Genomic DNA, 23805 nt, shown 5'->3' with positions numbered 1-23805 from the left:
ACTTGGACATGAACATCTCACATCTCACACATGAGCATCTCAGTGTATTTTAAGGACATCCTCTTTTGTTTGGAAACCTTTCCTTAGATGCAGTGTTACCCATGGAAACAAAGTTAGAATCATCAGAAAATACACTCTGCTTTTGGGCCAGGAAAATCCTCTGTACTCCAGACCCACTAGAAAAGGTTAGCTTTCTGACTTTTGGAAAAAACTCAGCAATAGTGAATAATTGTTTTGCATGACCGCAAATGATGCATGATGTTTAATTTTCCTGCAGTTTGATAAACATGCTTATGCCACAGCGCTGAATACGATTGGTCATGGTCAAAAGGTGTTGATTAATTCTCCAGTCTCCAGTGTCCAGGCTTGTACGGATACAGTTGTTTATCACTGCTAATAATAATGTAATAAATGATAACCGGAAGCAATTATTTATTATTAATTATTAATTACATAAACAAAATGACGTTCATTAAAAAAAAAATCAATCCTTGCCAGTTTGCTATGTAAGAGGAAAAAACACTTTTTGTTGTACAGGAACTGCTGTTGTATAAAAGAAAACGCACTTTAACAGCTACAACAGCCGAGCTTGTCATGTTTTATTTCCTACTTTCCTTGACTTCATTTGCATCATTGCTCAACAATTCAGCTTCACTATAGGTCTCCCAGGCGACCTTTTTTATTCTTGCAATGCCTTTCTGTATCCCAGGTGGCTTTGACTAAGCAAGTGCAGAGCTGGTGGAACACTGGGGAAATAACAGAGATTGGTGAGTGTGCACCACCGGCTCAGCCTTGCAGAATAGATAGTCTGACTGTGGTGGCACCAAGCAAAATCAAACGTGGCAAAGGAGGCACACAGGTACACACATTCTCACTGAGGGGAGTCAGAGGTGTTGAATTAATAAACGAACCAGGAGGCTTTTATAGCTTTTCATGAAATACGAGACTATTTGTCATCTTCACTACACAATAGCATTTTGTATGATATGACCTTTTCCTCCAGTAGGTAAAATATAGATTTGGCATTTTAGGTCTAACTCAACTTAATGCCGCCTTCTAGTAATTATTCCGGAAAATGTAAATTATTGTTTACTTCTAGTTTGCTTCCTTTTTCGTAGGCAAGCAGAATTGCATTGCTTCATTCTCTGGCTAATATAGAGCAGTGGGCTATCGACCTCTCGTGGGACATCATCGCTCGATTCTCTACAGTCAAACTTAGCACCGGTGACCCGCTGCCACGAGAGTTTTTCAGCGACTTTGTAAAAGTAGCTGGCGATGAAGCCAAGGTTGGTCAAATATCACTTCATATTAACTTCGCACTGAAATCTGATTGTAGTACAACCTGTTTTTGTTTTTACAACAGCATTATGAATTATTAGAGCAAAGGATCAAGGAGCTCGGCAGTTCTTTTGGTGCCCTTCCAGTACATAATGGTGAGAGGGTGTTTGTGTTTGACTTAAATCTCTGCATGGTTTCAGTGAAGCTGGATTTGGCGTGATGAAGTGCATGTTTTGTCTTTACAGGTTTATGGCAATCGGCAGCAGAAACATCACAAGATCTTCTGGCTAGGCTGGCTATAGTACACATGGTCCATGAGGCTAGGTAATCCACAAATATCTTCAGACTTTAACAGTATTTGTAATGTTTAATGTTCATGTTGAAACATGAGAATGAAATGAAGAACTTATCCAAATCCATGTCAGTAATTTTGTATACATAATCATTTTCTCTGAAATTATATGAATACTAGCTCAGGGTCTAAAAGCACTTAGGAATTCGAGTTTGCACCTTTAAACCTATGTCTGAACATTTCAATCAAAAACACTGACTGTTTTTGGTCGTTTCTCTTTTCTTTCCTCCCTTTGTGCTTAGGGGCTTAGACGTGCACCCTCAGACACTGTCCCGCTTTGCAGCGCAGGGAGACGCGAGCTCAGTAAAGGTCCTGGAGGTGATTTATACTGATGAGATAACGCATGTTGCTGCAGGACTCCGATGGTTCACTTACATTTGCTCAAAGGAGCAAAGGGTAAGAATAAACAGTAGAGAAATAAGTACCATATTTCCAGTGTACATTCATACTGTACCAATAGGACAACAACATCATGTCTCTCTAAAATACCCATCATTCCATGTTTTATTGGTTCCACTGCCAAGTTTGTGAATCTACAAGCAGTGGCAACTGTTGTGATCATACTTAACTATCACAGACACCATCGTTAAGAAGCAAATGGATTTCCTATTTAAAGAGTATCTTCTGTACACAGGGCATACATGTTAAAGCACTACATGTTAAAGAGAATGCCGTTTGTGATTTAGTTTAATGTCCAGACTTTAAAATATTGGCACACTTAATGATTTTCTTGAGCATTTTGCGCAGTATTTTTATTAACTGTGTCCATCAGTCGTCCCACTACAGTATTTCACCCCAAAAGGACTTCTCCTTTTTTCTATATCTATTTTCCTATATAGGTAATAGTTTGGGATAGGAAACTTATACACACATGTGACTAGGATGCAAATTCAGATTTGCAGGTGAAAGAGATGATATCTGCATTTAATGTTTTGTACTTTTCCTTAATGAGCTTCGGATTTGTCAGTACAGCAGGTTTGGTCATGTCTGTGTCATTTCTCCAGGATTGCCTGTCAACATTCCACGACTTGGTTAAATTGCATTTTAAAGGGTATTTGAAGCCTCCGTTCAACACAGAGGGAAGAAAGACGGCAGGAATGACAGAGGAGGTATTTGTAATACTGCAATAATTTGTCACACAGGTTTAATATCTGACCCAATGTCTAATCTCATTTGTAATGATCATAATTTTTCCATCTTATAGTGGTATGTTCCACTTGTTAAACCCTCCAGCTGACTGAAAAGCTACTGCAACATTTCAGATGGGAAGATAAACTACTACTAGTCTGCACCTGTTCTACACCCAGTCTGCACCTGTTCTACACCCAGTCTGCACCTGGTCTGCACCTGTTCTACACCCAGTCTGCACCTGTAATACACCCAGTCTGCACCTGTAATACACCCAGTCTGCACCTGTAATACACCCAGTCTGCACCTGTAATACACCCAGTCTGCACCTGTAATACACCCAGTCTGCACCTGTAATACACATCTGCCTGGTATCGATGTCTCCATTACAATGAACATATGGTTTTTAGTGTCTGTTTGCTGTTGTGAAATGGTTATATGTACAGAATAAAAAATATACTTATATGCACAATGAAATATGTGCACTGACAATTTTATGCAGTATTTCTGGAAAGGAAATGAGAAAATCTTATATATATGATTATTAGTAAAATAAAAGCATTTTACTAGTGGTCTCAGACTCGTGGACCCCTGTTTGTGTTTACAAGTCTGAGACCACTAGTAAAATGCTTTTATTTTACTAAAAATCATATATTTGGTTAAAGCCTGACACACCAAAACCACCAGAGTGTTTATAGAGACATAATGCTCAGGTGGAATAAAGCTCAGGAGCAAATTTGCATAAATAAATTCAGACAATGGCAGTTGAGATTTTAAGCATTTCATTTTCTTTGTTGAATGTTTTTTTTTATTGTTCTAAAGCATGTTGTTTATTTCAAGTTTTTAAAAAAAATCCCAGCTTTTCAATGTGGTCTCAGATGTTTGACCCCTATTGTGTCTACATGTGTGTGTGTGTGTGTTTGCAATTTTTCTTTATATGCAGGCACCATATTTAATATTGTTGAATAAATACTATACACTCAATGTTTCATTAATGTTTTTATGTCTTCGTGAAGTATTTGGTCAATTTTAAGTTCAGGAGTCATTCTATAAAAAGTTTATGAATATGGTTGTATTGACAGGGGGTGCTGGTGAGTCAAAAAAAGACAAAAGCAACAGTGTTCTACTATGAATGAACATGCATAGTTTTGATTTTAATGTCTGACATTTATAACGATGTTATAATGTCTGACATTTATTCATTAAATATATTTTAAATATCAGTTTTTTTTTTCAATGCTCTAATAATCAAGATGAGAATCAGTGAAGCTCAGTGTTCATATAAAGACCTTATAACAGTGCTAGACTGAATGACCAATAAAGAACCCCTTAGAAAATGAAAATTAATTTCAAGCTTTATCATGAGACAAAACTGTATTGCTTCCATTTGAACTCAGTGATAAAGAATGGACATTGTAAAACCAGTTCCCTCTAAAGAAATGTAAAGATTTTTTAAGCATTCTGATTTTACATTTTGTACCATTTTAAAAAAGATTTATTCATATACAAAATTATTATTAATATTTCTTTTTTAAGAAAAGCACCCTTTACAGATTCACCCCCTGTGTGCTGGCCAGACGAGACAGCCGTATTTTCCGTACAGCGTGAGCCTGTGTCATTTGTTTTCACTTCTGCTTTTGTATTTTTGTGATACACCATCCACCCCCGCCCACAACTGCCCCCCCTTATGATCAGTTAACAACAGCTTCTACACAAGAGCTGCTTCGTTTCATTTTTCAGCTCACTCACATTTGAGCTTTATAAAGGGTGAGAGTCTTAACTGTCTATATATTACACCTTTCTCTTCTGATTAGAGAATTGAAAGCTTTTTAGACATGTGGCATTGGAAATGGAAGTGTGAGCTCTGGAATAGAAGGTTGACTGAATTAATGCAAAAGTGAATAATATAAAAAGGAAGGTAAATGGCAAGCAAATAGTCTAATGCTTCAGGTCCAGTGAGTAGAGCTCTTTCTTCAGCAGACTGACAGAAAGTCTCACCTTTCTATCTCTTTCATTTTTTTTTTCTGTCTGTCTGTTGGGCTCTATGTCCACCTTTCTGCCTCTTTACATGTACAGCTTCCTTTCCATGTGGCTCTTTCCCAGCACGTCACCACTGAATTGGTATGTGAGCTTCTTCTTGATCTTTTTGACCTCTCCGGTCTTGCCGTAGTTTCTCAGTGCTCTGGCCATTTTCTGGTAGGTCATCTTCTTGCGGTTGCCTTTCTGCACTCCCCAGCGGTGGGCCAGGACCTCTTTGTGTTTAGAGGAGAACTGGAAAGTTCCCTTTTCTTTGTCCACCCACCAGATGCTATCCTTCATGTCCCCGTTTCGCAGAAGGTCCAGCAGGAACTGATACAGACGAATTTTCTTCTTGTTTCCTAGGCAGAAAATATCAAACATAAACACAGGAAAAGTTGGTTGGCTCTGCTTTTTTTGGTTGGGGATGTTTGGTAATTAAAGAATATGACATTTCACGGAAAGTAGCTTGCTTTCTTTTGATCTGGCTAAAGGGAAACATAGGGGAAAACAAATCATTTTTAATTTGACATTTATTTGCAGAAGTGACATCATTTACACCTTTGGGCTTAGAACTGCAGACTTCATATGGATCAGCACTTAATAAAATGCTTATAGTAAGGATTAAGGGGGTATTACAGCGTGTAAGTATATACCTTATATGAAATACATTTGTGAACAAATATTAGAATTATTGGGGTAGTTAAGGTATTTGGAGGTGTTTTGGCCTGAGGGTGGTGTTTAGGGCAAAAAATGTATTTTTTTGCTGTCTGTTAATGTATCTTTCCTATTTTTCCTGTCTGTTAATGTGATCTGATTCTTTCTCTCGTGAGTGATGAGCAGAGTAAAGCAGATAGCATTGAGTGAGACTTCAAAGCTCAAACATAGCTGCCATGATTGTTCCTGAGCTCAGGATGCTATCTGATGATTCACAGGTTCTCCTCCTGTCTATTGATTCCATAGACTATTGTTAAGTACAGCAGGAATTAATATGATCCTCTACTGTTTGTGCAGGATCTTCATTTTAGACAATATGCAGCACCTGTGCAAGTGTGGACCGAACTATACTGTATGAAAAAGATTACATGATCCTCACCATGTTCTAAGCCGGTGGTAGAGCTGATGTGGTCCCTCATACACTCCTCATCGGACACTTCCAGAGGCGGACTGCGGCTGCCGGGGTCATCGTCGTCGGAGCTGCGCAGGAGAGGTGAGGGCTGGACATTATGTGGGTAATACACAGGCGGCCGGGGCAAACAAGCCACCTGGAGGTAAAGACAAGATTTTATTTTGGTGACTTCAGATAGAAGAATAAGAAAATCTCTGCTGTCTTTAAAATCAAAGCTTTAACATTATAGTATATTGATAACCAGAACATTATTAGACACAACTGTAGAACTGTCTGAAAAATTTGACTCCTTCTCAGAGTGATTTGTGGCAGCATTTGCCAGAAGAATGAAACCCACACCTCTGTCAACAGGTGTCTGTGCTATATTATATTGAGATATCTTAAGAAGGCTAAATATCAAAACGGGAAGTTTCTCTCACACCTCTGAGGTATAATCATGCTATTTCTTTAAATAAAATACAATACCACACCATCTCATCTGTCCATGTTTTGACATAGTTTAATATCAGAAAAAAAAACTCAACAACACCAGTATTTCAAAATCTGTTTGTGTCGGCTGTGCTGACCAGGTCTTGGGAACAGTCACATTGTCACGTGTTGTTTCATGCGCTGCCCCCCATTAGAAGGCACACTTCCACATGACTGTAGAGGTCATGTTTGTTGAAATGTACCCATTTAATTTAAAAAAGATGTTCAGAGCAGGTCCTTAACACAAAGAGCTGTATATTGAGCTATATATAAAACAGGAAAGACAAGCGAGAGACCTCTCTGTGAGATCTAATGGTTTAATGCTTTGTGCTTTGTGAGAAAATTGATGCTGTTGCCAAGATAACTCTAAATAACACATGTATTTTAAGTAAGCTGTGTCTAGAACTGCAATTCACACCTATATGTTTAATCCAGTTATAATCATATACAGTACATAGGCCAGAGAACCGTTAGGCATGTTTTAAAAAAAACTAATAAAAATGAATCCGGGCAAATTAGTTAGCGCAAGTTCACAGTCGCACCATGTACCATATTTTCAAATATAACACCAACACATCAGATAAGACTAACATAAGAAGGTTATTTTCAAGCTAAGTGTTGCAGTTTGTGCTGCTAGGACTGTGTAAATCAGCAAGGCAGTAAATCAACCTGCCATTCTTTTTCCTCCTGTAAGTTCACGGCGCTACAATAGGGGAAAAGCTCACTTTTCTAGCAGCATTGTGGTTACAAAACAAGCAGCATCTACAAAACAAGAGACCACACAGATCTAAAGGACCTAATCACAGTCACGCACTAACCTGTTTCCCACTCTGAGCTATAGATCATTTTCAGCCTTTTTTTTCCTCTATGTGCTCCTCATTTTGTCTGTGAGCCGCATGTGTTTCATATATTCTGTTTGGCAAGAACATACACTCGTAATACACTCGTTTTTATATTTGGTATCACTCTGCAAGAGTATTTTTATTTTTTTAAATGGCTGCCTATTAAATAGCCCCAACGCTAACCAAGTTCTTTATAAAAGTGCATGACTGCAGAGGACCCAAATGAATACGAGTTTACACACCAGAAACTGACTTGCTAAAGCTCTTTTTGTTTTCTTCCCCTCATGGTACATGGTTGTATATTTGAACATTTCCTTTTATTAGTTTTAAAGCAGTTTGCTGTGTAGATTTTTATTTATTCATTTATTTTTTTAACACGTGCCTAAGGCTTTTACAAAACAGATTTTCACATTGACAGACTTAATTATTTTTAAATAATTAGTATTTATACAAATGAAATTTAACACCAAATTCAATAAAATGCAGGAAATCCTATAAACTGTGCATAAGGCATGCCTTATTGAATAGAATTGTGATCGTAAGCTCATGTCTCTCAGCTCATTTTGTGTTTGTGCGTGTGTCTGTGTGTGTGTGTGTGTGTGTGTGTGTGTGTGTGTGTGCGCACATGCATACACTTGCTTTTGTTGTCCGAGCACATCTGTGCGTGTGTCACAACTCAGTGCGGTGGTGTTTGTGTAAGTGGGGAGGGGGTGTGTAATGGCGGTTGGTGAGCATGCAGCGCTGATGCTGTGGTGAAAGTGGTGAGGACGGGCCAGGATAAGGGTGAGTTGAGAAACAGCCAGCATGCAGATGTACTCGCCTTTCTCCGTAACAGCAAAAACAACTGAACAAATGCACCAGTTTGGTAACACTAATATAAAGTCCTTCAGGTTGTCCAAATGCAATACTGGATTCTTCAGACACCATATTCTAGGACTACTGACTACTGGATTCTAGGAAGCTTATTACCCCAATAAATTATGTGAATTCCTGGAAAACATCAGCCAATTCAATCTCAAGGTCTTTACCCCAATGTAAAGATCACTGATCCTTTATCATGTTTATCAGAGCATCTTTGTAGTTCTGTTGCTCTTGCATTTGTGGTGAGATTTTGTTTTCTGTCTCTTCCTTTTTCTTGTTTGTAGTTTATCAGTACATGATCTGTGATTTGAGGGCCCTCACCTGTGCAGGAGGCAGTCCCAGATGGTGTCCAGTCAGACTGGGTTCCAGAAAATGGCTCGGCTCAACCTCAGTAAAGCGATGCACACTGGAAGGATGAACTGGCTGCACACTCTGAAGCTCCGTGAAGTGGCTCTCTGTCAAATTCTCAAAGTCCCCAGGGTGGACATGGTGTGTACTGTACTCCCAAGTATGATCTGAACAACAAAGGCCACTTAAAGGGTAAGCAAATGCTATGAAAACATTTATAAGGCATGAACAATGTAGTGAATGAATAATAACTTCTTATGTGTTATAACATCTGTATTAGTAAAAAAATATTTGTTTGTAATAATTTGTTATTGTTGTTTTGCTTTTTTTTCTTTCTTTAAAACGACCAGGACTATATGTGTCATGATATTTCCTATTCACACCACTGTTGCATTCAGTTTTTACTACAATAAACCCTACAAAATGCTCAAAGTTTCATTTTCATTTAACATTTTCCACAATTAAAATGCATTCTTGCATACAAACATTTTTGTTGCATTTTTTTTTTTTTAAATTCATTAATCCAGTGTAGTATGAAATAGAGAGTCTTCTCTAAGTACGGTAAAATGTTCACCAAGGGGCAAAAAAAAAAAAAAATTTATGGAAGCTTTTATCATACATGATTTTTATCAAACGTGTTGTTTGCTTATGTTCTTCTGTAAATAGCATTCCTCTGACACCTCTATTTCACTTTTAATATCACGCCCATTCACAAGGTTCTCAGAAGAGAAATGCTAAACAGCAAAGTACACAAAGGTCAGAACAAAATCCTGAATAAAGGAACTCAAATGAGACACATCCATGTCTATATTATCATACAATCTTCTCCATACTATACACATTTTAACTCATGGAAAATTGTCTGTCAAATTTGTCTGTCAAATTATCTGTCTGATGAATTTGTTAGGTAGGTTTCTTCTTAGTGGCACACCCTTGGGGATATTTGTCGTTCTACGTCTGTAGTTTTCTTGCCTGTCAAAATAATGCATCTGTTTCCTGCTTTGGTGTCGGGTCACTTGCCTGGTTCCACTCGCTAGCTCTCCTAAACACCCCCCCACGAATGTATTCCCAGCAGCTCAGCTCTGGGTGTGATTTTAAACCGTTAGCACAACCACGTTGGCGTTAAAATGGGCCTCTAAGCGTGTTGAATGAACAAGCTATTTTGGTAAAGTTTCAGTTTTAAAAAACTTACAATATTGCTCTTACAGTATTTCCATGACATGCATTTGGTATCATTCTGCCCCAGCTTAATGCATAATGCAAAAATACGAATAGCATCTCACCATTCTGGCCTTCTCCATCGATGATGTATTGATATTCCATCTGTTGTCGATAGATGTCAGGTTCGTAGATCATATCTTCTGTTGGCTGTTAGCAGAAATCCAGCAATTTGAGTAAATTACAGGAATAAACCCAGAGTTTTATACAAAAGAATAAATGCAGTATGAGAAAAGCCTCACATCTTTATTTACAAGTGCCCAGTAATCTTTAAATTCAGATGGGGCCTGTGACATCCAGCCAGTCCAGCCTTTTTTCTATTACACAGAAATTATATTTTAGCATTGATAACTTTTAAATGTGAAATAAAATTAATCCTTAAATTATTAAATTTGGTTATAATTTAAAGGTTATTTGAAACGATTGATAATCATGCATTATGGTGTGTACGAATTCAATTGGCTTATAATCATTTTTTCCTTGTAAAGGAGAAATTTATAGAATTCAATAAACCAATTAGAGAATATGCAGGAAAACCAACAACACTAAGTGATTCAATCTTCAAGCAGATCCATATAATAATAATAGTCTTCACCATCATCATCCTCATACAAATAGCCCACAACAAAAAAAATACTAAGAAATTATGAGTGTCATTACAATTTCTTACAAATTGATAATATACAATAATTAATAAGATATAGATAATATAATGAATATACTCTGTATAAATACATACACGTTTAATACATACATACATAAATGAAACAGTAATTATAATGTAGAAATCCTCATGAACAGAACTACACTTGGGCCACGTTTTCCCTTCAGCCAAACTGACTCTCGCCTATATATTTTTAATAAGAGAGACTGTAAAATACTAACTGAAAACTATCAGCACTATTCTAGAGAAATGTTTGACCTTCCACTTGTGCATTAACTGTTTGTCACTAACGAAGAAAATGTCACAGTAGCGTGACTGATCTGTTGACACATTACAGGGAATTCGTTTCATCACTGACTCTGAGCTTGATTCCAAAGTCTTGGTTTTAAGTAGGTTTACCATTAAGCTAACATTTCACACACATATACACACACACACAGAAAATGAGGAATACTTACAGGTGGGATGATGTACCCCTCCATTCTGTATGAAGACAACATGGAGTCTTCTCCGCTTCACACACTCTAGCTCGATGCGCTTTCTCAATTGCTTTCAAAACACCCCCAGTGCCATTGCACAACTTTAAATTTCCTCTTACTAAATGAAACTAAAAACTCCTCGCAAACACCTTACCCACTGGGGGCCACAAAGCTCCCAGGGACCCTAAATAAAAGCCAAGAACAGATAAAAATATAAGTTTTAGCCTAACAGTGACCGTGGCAAAACGGCAGAGCTTTCTGTTTGTTACTTCTTTATTTTTGGGTATGTGTGAGTGTGAGTGTCCCTGCTGGTTCCTGATTTTAGAGTGATGTCAGGTGGGGATTATAACTACTCAGTTAGAACAGACACATTGTGTCACCTCCCCCAATAGCCAATCAGAGACAGTTCAGCCGACGTTGTCCACCTCCAGGCCTTCCAGTTTACAAACTTAACGTAGGATGAAGGAATAATTGGTGCCACTTTAGATGATTTAGGGGGTCTTCTAATTTTCTATTTTTCAAGCTATTCCCAGATGTAACCCTAACCTTGTGTCGTATATTCTTCTGCAAATCAGGCTGTGCTTCATAACTCAATTCAGCATTTTTATGCATGATTTCACTAATAGATGACAAATCGACAGTAAAAAAATGTATAGAATGAGAAATTTATTTCTCATAAAATTATCTAAATATCTATTTATCTCTTAAAAATAATTAATTAGATACATGTTTGTGTTTCTGAAATAAATACACTCAATTTGGCAACCAGACATGATTTGACAACCAGACTCAATTGTACAAAGCCTTTTCTCTCACAGATATCAGAAATGGATACGGCTGCGGGTGAGACGTTATCTTGCAACAGTTTTAATCTCTTACTGCAGGTCCACCAAGACAAGCAGGGAGAATAGATAACATCGTCATGCGACAGCCACGAAGAAAATTCTCCATTTAAACAATAGTAGTGATGCTGGCAGTTATTATGCAATCGAGATCATGCTTAGAGATGTTAGATTATGGTACAACACATGCTGCGTCACATGTTCTTTTTTAGGGCCTTAATAAAAAAATTAAAAAATCCTGATAAGACTAGGTGTCAGGAAAGAATATGATAATGAGATGACGGATCTGGGATGCCAGATGGGATGCAAGTTCATTGCAAGGTATCATGCAAATGTAGTCAACCCACCTGAGACTACTGCTACTGTAAAGTTTAATAACATGTATGTGTATAATTTAGAAATCCTAACAGAAATCCAGTCAGGTTAGCACAGGATAGCTAACTGACTACTGCTAGCAGTGAGGATTGTTAAGGTTTATGTGTGTAATTTAGAAATCCTAACAGAAATCCAGTCAGATTAGCACAAACTAGCTAACTTGCTAACGCTACAGTAAATATTAATAACATGTATGTCTATAATTTAGAAATCCTAACAGAAATCCAGTCAATTTAGCACAGGATAGCTAACTGACTACTGCTAGCAGTGAGGATTGTTAAGGTTTATGTGTTTAATTTAGAAATCCTAACAGAAATCCAGTCAGATTAGCACAAACTAGCTAACTTACTAATGCTACAGTAAATATTAATAACATGTATGTCTATAATTTAGAAATCATAACAGAAATCCAGTCAGGTTAGCACAGGATAGCTAACTGACTACTGCTAGCAGTGAGGATTGTTAAGGTTTATGTGTGTAATTTGGAAATCCTAACAGAAATCCAGTCAGGTTAGCATAAACTAGCTAACTGCCTGCTGTTAGCAATGAGGATTGAAAATCAAATTTGGTCTGCAGACAAATCTGTAGACAGGCACTAAAGGTAATCAGGGTAAGAATGCTATCCTAAATTATTTCACAATTGTGTTAAAATAGAGGTTTTTTATGCAGAACAAAATTAAGAATAGGAATGTAACATTTAGGCCTTATTATGGTAAACTGTACGTAACTACATTCATATTCCAGTTCAAATTTCTCTCATTGTTTCAGTATTAAGCCCAGCGCATATGCTCATCTGGTATGTACAGTAGGTCCAAGGATTGGGGAATTTAACAAAGACAAATAAAAACACAGCGTCATGGACTGCAGTATATTGATACTGATATTCCTCTGAGTGTTTTTCTTAAATCTGATCAAATCTAATACCAGCTAATTCAGTGACCATAATAAACAGCAGTTGGCTTTGTTTTTTTAAGCAAGTAAATACATACTTTGAAATAATAATAAAAAAAACTTTAAATAAGCATAATTAAAAAAAAAAAAATACAATTGAGTACTATAGACTAATGTAAAGGTGTGTGTGTGTTTTAGATTGTGAACCAGTATAATATATAATCATTACATGAATTAACACATCATTTAGCAATGTGATTTGAATTTAAGAGTGATATCGATTGTTTTAATTTTAGATGGATCAAGTTGTAATAAAAGGGAACCTATTTTTTCTTTCATATGACTTCTTGTGAATTGTTACATGTCCTCAAATTGGTGTTTTTTTTATGTGATTTCACAAAAAGGAGATGGAGTTTTCTTTTTAAAACCAAATATAATCTGACATTATTCAGGGAATTCCCATGGATCTGAATGTTTGGCTTAGAAGCTTTTGACTTTTATCCATCTAACCTTGTAGCCGTGATCATTTTAAATCAAGGTATTGAGGGTACACTGTAACTGGGGTTAATTTGGCTCTCTCCTGACTGTTCTGAATTGTTTTTAAAAAAAAATTGGGAAATCGTGCATGCAGTCGTCTTTGGTAATGTATAATCATGGTCAGCGTTGTGGTTGATCTGGAGCATCAGCAAAACTGGGTGTTGAGCACGGATACACTAGAAAAACTCCAGCAGCCTGAGTTAGCAAAATCAAAGCAGGGACCCTGGAGCTGTGATGCAGAAATCCCATCCTGAACTCTATAGTGACAAACTGATAAAGGTTTCCTGTACATTTGTAAATAATTACACCATTATACTGAAATAGGCAGAACAGTCTTCTGAAACTAAAGATAACCAGTAAAGCAGATACTCGAAAACCTGAAGTTACTTATCCACTTTCCAGTCTATTTGAGGAAATATAAGACATTTCCCAATTAAATAAAACTGGTTAAACTTTATAGGCAGAAAATCTTTAGGGTAAAAAAATTTACTCTATATTTTCCATCTCTATTTCTTTGTGTGTGTGTGTGTGTGTGTGTGTGTGTGTGTGTGTGTGTGTGTGTGTGTGTGTGTGTGTGATAATCAGTTTTGCATACTAAAAGTATGTCTTAGCAGCCAAACCCACATCACGAGCCAAGCAAATTATTATGATTGGTGTAAAAGCTTTGAATGTTAAGCAACACAGAGAAACAAATACTAGGAATGCTGATGATTTTGAAACAATTTAGATATAAAAAACATAATTAAAGAAACTCCTACAGGTTTTTGAAGACGTCAGTGGAAAAATACACAAAAATACTTAGGAACAAACCTTCATGGGTTGTGGGACAGAAAAGGGCAAATGTTTTTCTTTATGCTTCAGTTCAAAGCTAAATATAGAATTAACAACAACAACAACAACAACAAAAATCCAAAAATAAAATTACCACAACTCAAGTCGTGTCAGTGTGAGATATGAACCAGATTGTCACAAAGTATGTGTAGGAGATGGGAGGCAGCAAGCTCAATCTTGAGGTGAAATGCTTCAATTCTTGGTCATGTTTGTTACTTGAGATCATTGAGAAACATGCAGTATGTGATGCACAGTAAACATCTTTATATTTTTACACTGGTTAAATATAGGCTTCATCATTTTGTTGCATAGGGTATGCAAACTTTTGCACTGACACTCATGACTCCATGCACACAAGCATGTCTAGGATAATTTCGTGTGTGTGTGTGTGTGTGTGTGTGTGTGTGTGTGTGTGTGTGTGTGTGTGTAAAATACCTATATCCTTAGCACTGAATAATAATTGGGACCTCCATGTTTTATTTATTTATTTAACCTTTATTTAACCGGTCAAGTCACACTGAAAAAAATACATGTTTTTTTAGTGAGGCAGTTATTAAAAACAACATTCAAACAATTAAAATCTAGCAATCTTACATGAAACAATTAAAAGCAACAAACAATATTATACAAAAACAGAAATACTGTAGGTGTAGTGTTTTATAGTCAAATGTATGTCTTAGACAAATGTCTATATAAGAAGATCTATTATGTTTTACATACATACAGTAGCATCAGTACCCAAAACAACATGATTTTTATGTGATATTTTGAAATAGAGGCAATTATTTTTTTATGTTTTGTTGTTTTTCCCAGCATGGAAATCATGAAAGTATTGGAAGTATTGAAATATAATATTTATTATATAGCAGGTGACCAATCATAAGTGTTTCCTTGTTTATAATTAATGAAATAATTGTTTATTGAAACAATTATCTGCCCTTTTATTGTATTGAATTTGTTCTATTGCAGATCCAGCTGCTGTAAGGCCACAGCTGTCTGCATTTCTTGACCAAATCTGATGACATTTACTCTTTTTCTGGTGTATTAATAAGCACCGTACATTTTACAGCCATCTCAGCATTTATTTCCCCCTTGTTATTTTAAGACAGACGCATAATTTACAGGTTTTACATATATATAAGGTTGGTTTGCCAGCAGCATTGTAGACCAGTGATCATTGGGAAGGTAATAAGTGGTCATTTCTGGTCATTTCTTGCTATTAGGTTGGTGAGCTATGCTCGTTTCTTTTTTTTCTCCCCTTTCTCTTGACAAGCAGTGGTTTCATTAGCATATACTGGACAAGGCGTTATTAGCCTATGTTTAGCGCCAAGCTTCCTACACAACCTTTCCTCATCAGCTTGCAGGCATGTTGTGTGGCTCTTGCTTCATGGACCCTGTTAGATAGTGGAGGAATGGCGCAATCGTGGGAAGGCTGCATGCATCTTGCTTAAATGTGTATAGTCCTAAGTACCGCCTTTACATTCTTGTACTTATGGGAACTTATTAAAACAAAAGCAAAACTAGCTTAATTCAGCTACATGTCTGAGATGTTGACCTTAACACTAAACAAACTCACTATGGGTGTACGAATGAATGCTAATTTGACATGCTGACTCCTATTTGTGGGTAAATTAATTGTGAAAATTATTTTATTCTTATTACTCATACCCATTTATGGTATAAGTACAAAGATCAACTCTGAAGAAGTGCAAATTCTTGTAAAAAAAAACTAAACAATGCTCAAACAAACATTTGTTTCAACATATCTGGTCATACTCATTCATTCATTCATTCATCTTCTACCGCTTATCCGAACTACCTCGGGTCACGGGGAGCCTGTGCCTATCTCAGGCGTCATCGGGCATCAAGGCAGGATACACCCTGGACGGAGTGCCAACCCATCGCAGGGCACACACACACTCTCATTCACACACTAGGGACAATTTTCCAGAGATGCCAATCAACCTACCATGCATGTCTTTGGACCGGGGGAGGAAACCGGAGTACCCGGAGGAAACCCCCGAGGCACGGGGAGAACATGCAAACTCCACACACACAAGGTGGAGGCGGGAATCGAACCCCGACCCTGGAGGTGTGAGGCGAACGTGCTAACCACTAAGCCACCGTGCCTCCCATCTGGTCATACTATTGATCAGAATAGTAAACATGCATTGAATTTTGTGAAATTTAGTATGATTGTGGGACATAGCTGTGTTTTGGTCAGCATAAAATCAGATAGCTTCAAGCAAGAGGCTTTAAGTCAAGAGACTAAAATGCTTGACTTATACTACAGACCAATGTCTAATGAATTACAAGTAAACCCATAATAGTCAACAACATAGGGTCATCCACTATACAGTCCAGCAGCTCATTTTAATGTACCTTTGTTCATCTGTGTATTTTTTTGCACAGTAAGTGTTTTTGCCAATGAGCCAAAATCCTTAACCAGCAGTGACAGGTTTGAACAAAATGTCCAGGTAAATTTATCTAAAAAAAACAAAAAAAACACACGCACAAAAGACCTAAAACTTGCCCAAGTGATTTGACCATTTGAAAATGCACACATAGATATTATTCTTTTTCTCAGCCTTTGCATAGAAAACATGCATTTCTGATACGTTCCATAATTCCTCTCTCCCTTTCCTAGTCTTGGCTCTGGAAATGGTTCTGTACATTACAGACACACTGGCTGCACTTACACTTTGTGTTAGATTAATTTTTGTTGACTGTTGAACTATATGATGCCCCACCTGCACCAATGGATGAGCCCATGGATACATAAAGCATTACCAGGGTGTGTGATTTTGTGTATTTGTTTACAGCAGTAAAAATAGTCAAAGTGATTATTTATATTTATCAACTGTGTTCTTTCAGTGGAAAGTTCAGGACTAAAAAATAGGAAATACACAAAAATTGTTGTATGTATTTATTTGTTTAACCTTTATTTTTACAGGCAAGTCATTAAGAACAGGTTCTTATTTACAATGGCAATAGTATATTTATATACTAATTATGAAATATATTTGTTCTGAAACTCAAATTTTACAATTAAACGGATTACCTTACAGTTGCCTCTGCTGAAGAGACATGGGATTAAGAGTGAAGGCTGAATATGTGGGGTTCAGGGAAATGAGTGTGCAACACAAACTTTGTAACGGAACGAAAGGGAAAGATAGGAACATGTAGGAAGTTGGCTAGGAGGGAAGTAGAATTTCAGTTACTTCATTATAATGATTTCAGGTAAACATCAAGGCTTAGGAAAAGTTAGACATAGAGCAGGCTTCAATGTGTAGGTGAAAAAAAGAGAAAGAATCGAGAGAACTTTCACTTCTCCGTTTGAATGAACAGCTAAATTGAGACTCAGAGATTTTTTTATTGTTTTCCAACCAATAAGTCATGTCCTTTTACAGACATGGTCATGGATTTGTGTTTTTCACAGATACTGTACATTCAACTTCTGCTTTAGCAAACAGATTGCATTTACTCAGATTTATTACAGAAATATACATGAAAATGATGATTTCTTCAACTTTTGAGGTAAGGCAAACAAATCAATTATTAAAGGACTGTGTTACATTCATATACTGCAAAAAAGAGTAGGTTATTATCCAATTCTCACTATTGCTATCACTATTATTTTACATTAGAGGCTGTCTGAGGTGTTGCATATTTGACTATAATGCAGACATAATACAGCTAACTCACACCAAGAGCCACACAAATAAAGCAGCCTCTTCTTCTGTGTAGCGGGCAAAAAAAGCAGAAGTAGGGGTGTGTGTGTGAGGGGTTGAGGATGGGGGGTGTGCTCTCTTTCAGGTTCACTTCTTGTTAGGCAGCAAGTGAGTGTCTTGTGAGAGCGTTTGCATCGTAGCTTGGCCTGTGGAGCAATTGTGAAGCACGCAAACGAAATGTGTTAGCATCTGAAAATATCTTTCATTTGTACACAACCTTGCTGGCTTACGCGTTGATTCAGAAAATTATAAGGATTCGGATTGTTGTATAATTTAAAACAATAGTTATAGCAATTTGATTCATTATATAAAAGTACTTGAGTGCTTTTATTAGTACTATAATTCTTTTCCATGTCATTCTGTGTATGAAATCTGACAATGTAAAACAGCTATATCATGAGCAGGGTTTGAAATAGATGGGCTACAAATCCGAAATATTACAACTTAAACAATCCAGATGTTGTAAGGATTCAAGACAATTATAAGGGCTATGCCTGAGGACAAGCTATTAGGATAATCACATTTAGAACTTGCATACACCAATTGACAGTTTTATTTTTGTAATTTTTAAGAAAGGAAAGTCTGGTAAACATAGAAAAAGCAGAACAAAAAGGTTTCCCTGATATAAATTATGAAGGGAAAAACAGTGTGACAGGCTAGTATTACTGGCTTCATCCAGAAGTGTTTTATTCCTCTTATACCACAACACATTGCATCTTCGTACTTTTTGTGATGGCATTTAATGTTATGGAATGGCCGTAACAAACGTTACTGCTTGTTATGACTTTGTGCTATAACTATAAATTCCATAAATGTTAAATTAATGTTTGCTTACAGAAAGACGTTGTTCTTTGTTTAATAACAATAAGAGTTAGATGTAATTTAATCAACACATTCTGACTAATGAGATTAGAAAACTCATGTAATTTATATGTAGTTTAAAGCTTTAGAACCCAGTGTTCCTGGCTAGGCTTTGGATCCTTAACAAAACTGACCAGGATAAAGCATCTAAAGCTCGTCAAAGCATCATAAAAATCTAAGGGATATATGATCCACCAATTATAACTATACTTTTTGGAAAATATCTCCTTCAGAAATATTGTTCGCTAACATTAGCATGAATATTGCAATGTGTATTTAAGTCCTAATTTTCAAACACTATGTTGCTGTAAGCCATGTTTTCATGTCACAGAGCAATTACACAGGAACCTCACTTACAGTAGTGTTGCTTCCTGTGGGTTTAGGAAATGGTCTATATTTACTGTATATAATGTAATATGAACCCCTGTTTGACTAGCATCTTTTACATTGTATGTGTTTGATCCTTCTTGTTATAGAATTGATGTCCCATTGGGAGTTTCTAAAAATGTAGAGTATTACAGACTGTCTTTGAAAGCATAAGAATAGGTGAAAATTGTGTGTATCTATCATACACACCAACAGAAGAAGATTGAGGTTAGAGAAGGAAGGCCTATAGTGGTGATAAATGTACGTTTTTGGGGGGACACCGGACTGTGGTCTACAGTAGAACCTAACATGAGATGTTAGACTGACTGTATGCACAGCAGTGTCATAATACTTATAGTGCTAGAATTATATTTTCACCTTCAACCACACTGTACAAACATTACAATAAACAACTGTTTTTTTACTTTTAAAATACACCTTTTAAAAAAATTAAGTTGGAAATACAGCTTTTAAATCATCCGAACAAACTGAAAGTGGTCAAAGAAATAATTAACAAATCTATGACTATAATGCTTATCATGGGATCATGGGTTGCACAATATTTTGTTTTTTAGTGTACTGCTACTCCATTTCCTCTTAGCAGTTTAGCTGTGTCATGTTTTCTCAACGCATAATGTGAAGAACTATCTTAGTGCTTTTTAACAATTACTGCTGTTAAATGTTCAATTGATTAGAATCACTTTTCCCTATATGTGGTTGTTCTTCATTGTTTGTACTCCTCAATGTTAAATAGTGGACATGGCACTTGCAGCAGCAAACATAATATAACCTTATAAATGTTAACAAACTTTCAGCAGGGTCCACCCTGACTGGTGACCAAGATCATATAGTTTAAGAAGAAAAGAGGAAACAGTGGTGCATTGCAAAGTAAATGTTGCGCTCCTCCTATTCAAGGATGAGGTATTCAGACTGCAGTTGCACCAGAATAATGTCCACATTCTGGTGTTGACACCGGTGACTGTCATAACTCTACTTTACCAAATCAGGAGCCATTAAACCATTTCTACACAGTGGTGAATAAACAACTGTGCATGGAAACAGACAAAACAATAGATAAGCTACGAGAAGAGGGCTGCTGATTGTCAATGTCATGGAAGTCATTGTATATTATTTGATTTTTGAAATGTTCAGCTCATGGCCAAAGGGGAAATTTGATAAGAGCTGAAAAAAACAAGACAATATTCAACTCTCTTTTGCAGATTATTAACAAATAATAAAAAAAGCATTTGATATATTTTGTAAACATTTCTGGCCACAAGCTTCAAAAGAGTGAAGGATGAAATCTGACTGACTAGAATTTCATGTATATACAATTGCAAGTGCAAGTTTCCAGCAATGAAACAAACACTGATAAAATAAAATGATCATTTTGAAGCAAGTTATAATTGCTAAACTGACAATTTCACCTTCTTTAGAAGACTTTTTTTGGAAGTGATAATCTCATGTATTGCCAATAGGTTATAGAAAAATGTCTATACCATTCTTTGAAAATCGATGGTTCTTGGCCACTTTTATTAACTAAATGAACTCTATCAATCATTTGAGGAAAACATGGGTCCTGCCGTCAGGAACAGTATCATTAACATCCCTTACCAACTGTACAATAATTACAATTACTTGGTCTTTAAAGAGTCAGTAGGTGAAATCAACATTGAAAAATAGATTAAAACCATAGAGTGAATCGAAATATGTTTTACAATGAAAAGAAAGAGAGAAAACTCTACATAAAAAAAAAAATCATTGGGGAATTTCCCAATTCAGGCATTTTGTTACACAGATGCACACCATTTTCTTTTAGATAAACCTTTTCTTTCCTGGATTTTGGTTTTGTTTTGCCAGAATCATCAGTAAAAACAGAAATATAATATTAACTCAACCGGAATGAGCCCTTACATTTAAAAGATTAAAAAAGAGGCATAAAAGTACATTTTACTTTTAAAATCAAAATTAAATTAAAAGCTTGAAATTGCTATATTTTTGACTTGGGATGCATTTTGTATGTCTCTTTTGTCTGAACACAGGATTTCTCAGATCCCAAAACATTTCTCAGATCTCGGAAAAAAGTGCACCTGTTAGGAATGTGATGGCTTTTTTGTTTGGAGACAGTGAGTGGGCTGGCCACAGTGGGCTTAGTTTCCTGTCTGTTAGTGCACAGAGGTTTTAGTGGCCTCCTTCTCTTTCATAATGACACAGAGCCGGCCTTAACCCGAGTGTATGGGGGACGTCCAGTCCTTCTCACTTCTTTTTCCTAATTCCTCATTCTCATTCCGTGACCATGCCACAAAATATCCATAGCAGCAGAGCTATTTCTGGGGAGGTTAATCCTATTTCGTGTCCCAAAATCAATATAGATTAAAAAAAAATAAATCACAGAACTACATAATCCACACAACAAACAGGTGTTAATCATCATTTACATGCAGGAGCTAGGTTTCAAATCTTCAGAGTCAATTAAAAAATATTTTTAAAAAGTGCTTTAACTTTGCTGAGCAAAAAGGTGTTTTAGTTTGCAAAGCCAAAATAAATGAGGAATTTTCTGTTTCCAGTGAATCAGTCTTCACAAAAGGGAAGATAAAGGTGATGAAGCCCCCAGTAGTGTTTGCTATAATAAAAGCATGTTTATGAAAGATCAGGGATTGCCCACAGTACATGTTGGAATCTCCGCATACTCAAACAAAAATACAGTACTAAACAAAAATATCATTAGTTAATGTATAAGTGAGGAAGATTTCTTTTTATGTTTTTCCGGTATAGTTAGGATGGTACAATACAATAAAAATGTTTTTTTTTTACTAATGGTTTCAAAGAAGCAGATTTGATATTTTAGTTTTAAACGATCTTGGGGAAAATGCAACTGGTTTATCTACAGTACAGTACAGTTTCTGTCATATATAGTTGCCCGAAAAGAACCATAAATCTCCCTGATGTCCAGAAAAGTGAGACAAAAACTCAAGGTGTAAATTTCCAGCAACTGTAATGATTGTATTAATCTTTTCAGAAACATATCTGTGGTTTGTGTTTTTACCATCAGCCACATCAAAGTCATCGTCATCATCCATCTGAGCCTGCCTGTGTGAAACTACTTGTTGTGGAATGGGAGGTTGACCTAAGCATGGCTATGTGTGTTTTTATCTATAACAAAACACACTTCCTGTAAGGTCCTGAACTTCCTGTCATGGTCCAGTGTAAGTGGTCACATCTGCTATAACAGACAACCAGACCATAAAAGTAAAAGGTTTTAAAATTGTAATATTTTCTCACACTTTCTTTTCAGGACTATATCATATTCCAGTGTTATTGTTACTGGTAAATGCATATGTGCTACAGGAATTCACTCATTCATCTTCAATACCCACATTATCCTGGTTATGAGCTTGTGGATCCAGAGCCTTTCCAGGAACAGTGGGCATGCACCCACTCATGCCCACTTGGTACACCAGTCCATCACGGGGTACCATGCACACACACACATTCAGATAAACTTTGTGAATGTCAGTCTACATAATTGCATTATTTTGGGAGGTCCAAATTTTAATCCTAATCTTAGAACACTGTATGTGTGCAGTACATGTACCTCCTATGTCCATGTGCGTCTCATTATTCCTTCCAAATGCCAAAATCATAATCTGGTCAAGCTAAATTAAATACCCCTACGTGTAAGTGAGTGTGGTAATCTATGTGGGCATGGTGGCCTGGGATTTAATAGTGTTTTCATGCCTCATGCCAGGACTGGGACCCATAACAAATTTGACCAGGATAAGATGAATAATGAACGAATGAATATTTTAGGTATATGTGAATAATGATACCTTAAATCTCTTTGAAAAATGGCAAAGTAGTTCCAGGCCTGGGGCAGGCCAAAAGAATGACCTAGACGCAGATATAATCTACAAAGAACCTTGCACAAGAAGAACAATTTTTGATGATATATGTTAAGGCTAACATATATCATCAAACATTGTACTTCTTGTGCATTTTCAGTGCATAAAATCTGTTCCTTTTCAAAACTGTTTGGACAATTATTTTTGCTTGATCAAAACTGAATCAAAGTTAACTCAGTCATGAATCAACTGGACAGTAGTTTCAATAGATTAAAAACACACTTTCAGCTTGAATTTCTTATGTAAATGAACAATAGTGAAGCAAAAATAATAAAAACACAATTTGTTTTAGACTAAAAATAATTAGCAAGGCTACATTTATTTACATAGGTTTACACTGTTTTCCCAAACCAGTCACAATCGTATACAGTATGTTCATTATTCTTTTTCCTGTGAAGATGATATAAAAGTGGCAGTACAATTTTATACACACATTTTATATATATATATATATATAATGTGTGTATAAAATTGTATATATATATATATATATATATATAAATCGATACCTTAGCAATTAAAAATCTGACTATTTGAAATCAGAGAGGTTTGGGCTGTGTGAATATTAAAACACTTGGGAGGAATGAGTAAGTCTCCCGTGATCTACGCTACATGCTGTCTATATGTTAACTTACAACCACAGCACACACACATTCACACAGTAGCATGTATTCACATCCATGATG

At 36.3% G+C, this 23805-nt stretch overlaps 2 protein-coding genes and 1 long non-coding RNA gene across 4 annotated transcripts in view; 2 read left to right on the top strand and 1 right to left on the bottom strand.

The window, feature by feature from the left end:
• The window catches only part of si:ch73-314g15.3 (uncharacterized protein LOC368688 homolog), a 7469-nt gene extending 3722 nt beyond the window's left edge, over positions 1 to 3747 (top strand). The window contains exons 5-12 of the mRNA XM_060859145.1: positions 88 to 185; positions 710 to 859; positions 1119 to 1286; positions 1364 to 1433; positions 1524 to 1602; positions 1873 to 2026; positions 2635 to 2739; positions 2835 to 3747. Coding sequence (XP_060715128.1) covers positions 88 to 185; positions 710 to 859; positions 1119 to 1286; positions 1364 to 1433; positions 1524 to 1602; positions 1873 to 2026; positions 2635 to 2739; positions 2835 to 2867 — 857 coding nt within the window. The 3' untranslated portion in view covers positions 2868 to 3747. The remainder of the gene's footprint in view (positions 1 to 87; positions 186 to 709; positions 860 to 1118; positions 1287 to 1363; positions 1434 to 1523; positions 1603 to 1872; positions 2027 to 2634; positions 2740 to 2834) is intronic.
• A 68-nt stretch (positions 3748 to 3815) lies between these two features.
• On the bottom strand, positions 3816 to 11119 carry spi1b (Spi-1 proto-oncogene b). Of its 2 annotated transcripts, XM_060859146.1 has the most exons (6): positions 10763 to 11119; positions 9883 to 9957; positions 9706 to 9790; positions 8396 to 8589; positions 5871 to 6039; positions 3816 to 5136 (listed from the first exon to the last, which is right to left on the bottom strand). In XM_060859146.1, the coding sequence occupies exons 1-6, from the start codon at positions 10802 to 10804 to the stop codon at positions 4823 to 4825; spliced, it is 879 nt and encodes a 292-aa protein (XP_060715129.1). In that variant the 5' UTR covers positions 10805 to 11119; the 3' UTR covers positions 3816 to 4822. The 2 variants fall into 2 exon arrangements, with proteins under 2 accessions (XP_060715129.1, XP_060715130.1); XM_060859147.1 differs by lacking the exon at positions 9883 to 9957.
• Positions 11120 to 17624: 6505 nt separating this feature from the next.
• LOC132838874 (uncharacterized) lies at positions 17625 to 22592 on the top strand. The gene is made up of 3 exons (XR_009647669.1): positions 17625 to 17796; positions 22270 to 22423; positions 22513 to 22592. It is a non-coding gene; the product is annotated as an uncharacterized LOC132838874 (long non-coding RNA).
• The last annotated feature ends 1213 nt before the right edge of the window (positions 22593 to 23805 follow it).

Source organism: Tachysurus vachellii, chromosome 23, assembly GCF_030014155.1.
Source record: "Tachysurus vachellii isolate PV-2020 chromosome 23, HZAU_Pvac_v1, whole genome shotgun sequence".
NCBI classification, from domain to species: domain Eukaryota; kingdom Metazoa; phylum Chordata; class Actinopteri; order Siluriformes; family Bagridae; genus Tachysurus; species Tachysurus vachellii.
The sequence above is the reverse complement of the archived record's forward strand: the minus strand, read 5'-3'. Positions and strand labels throughout refer to the sequence as shown.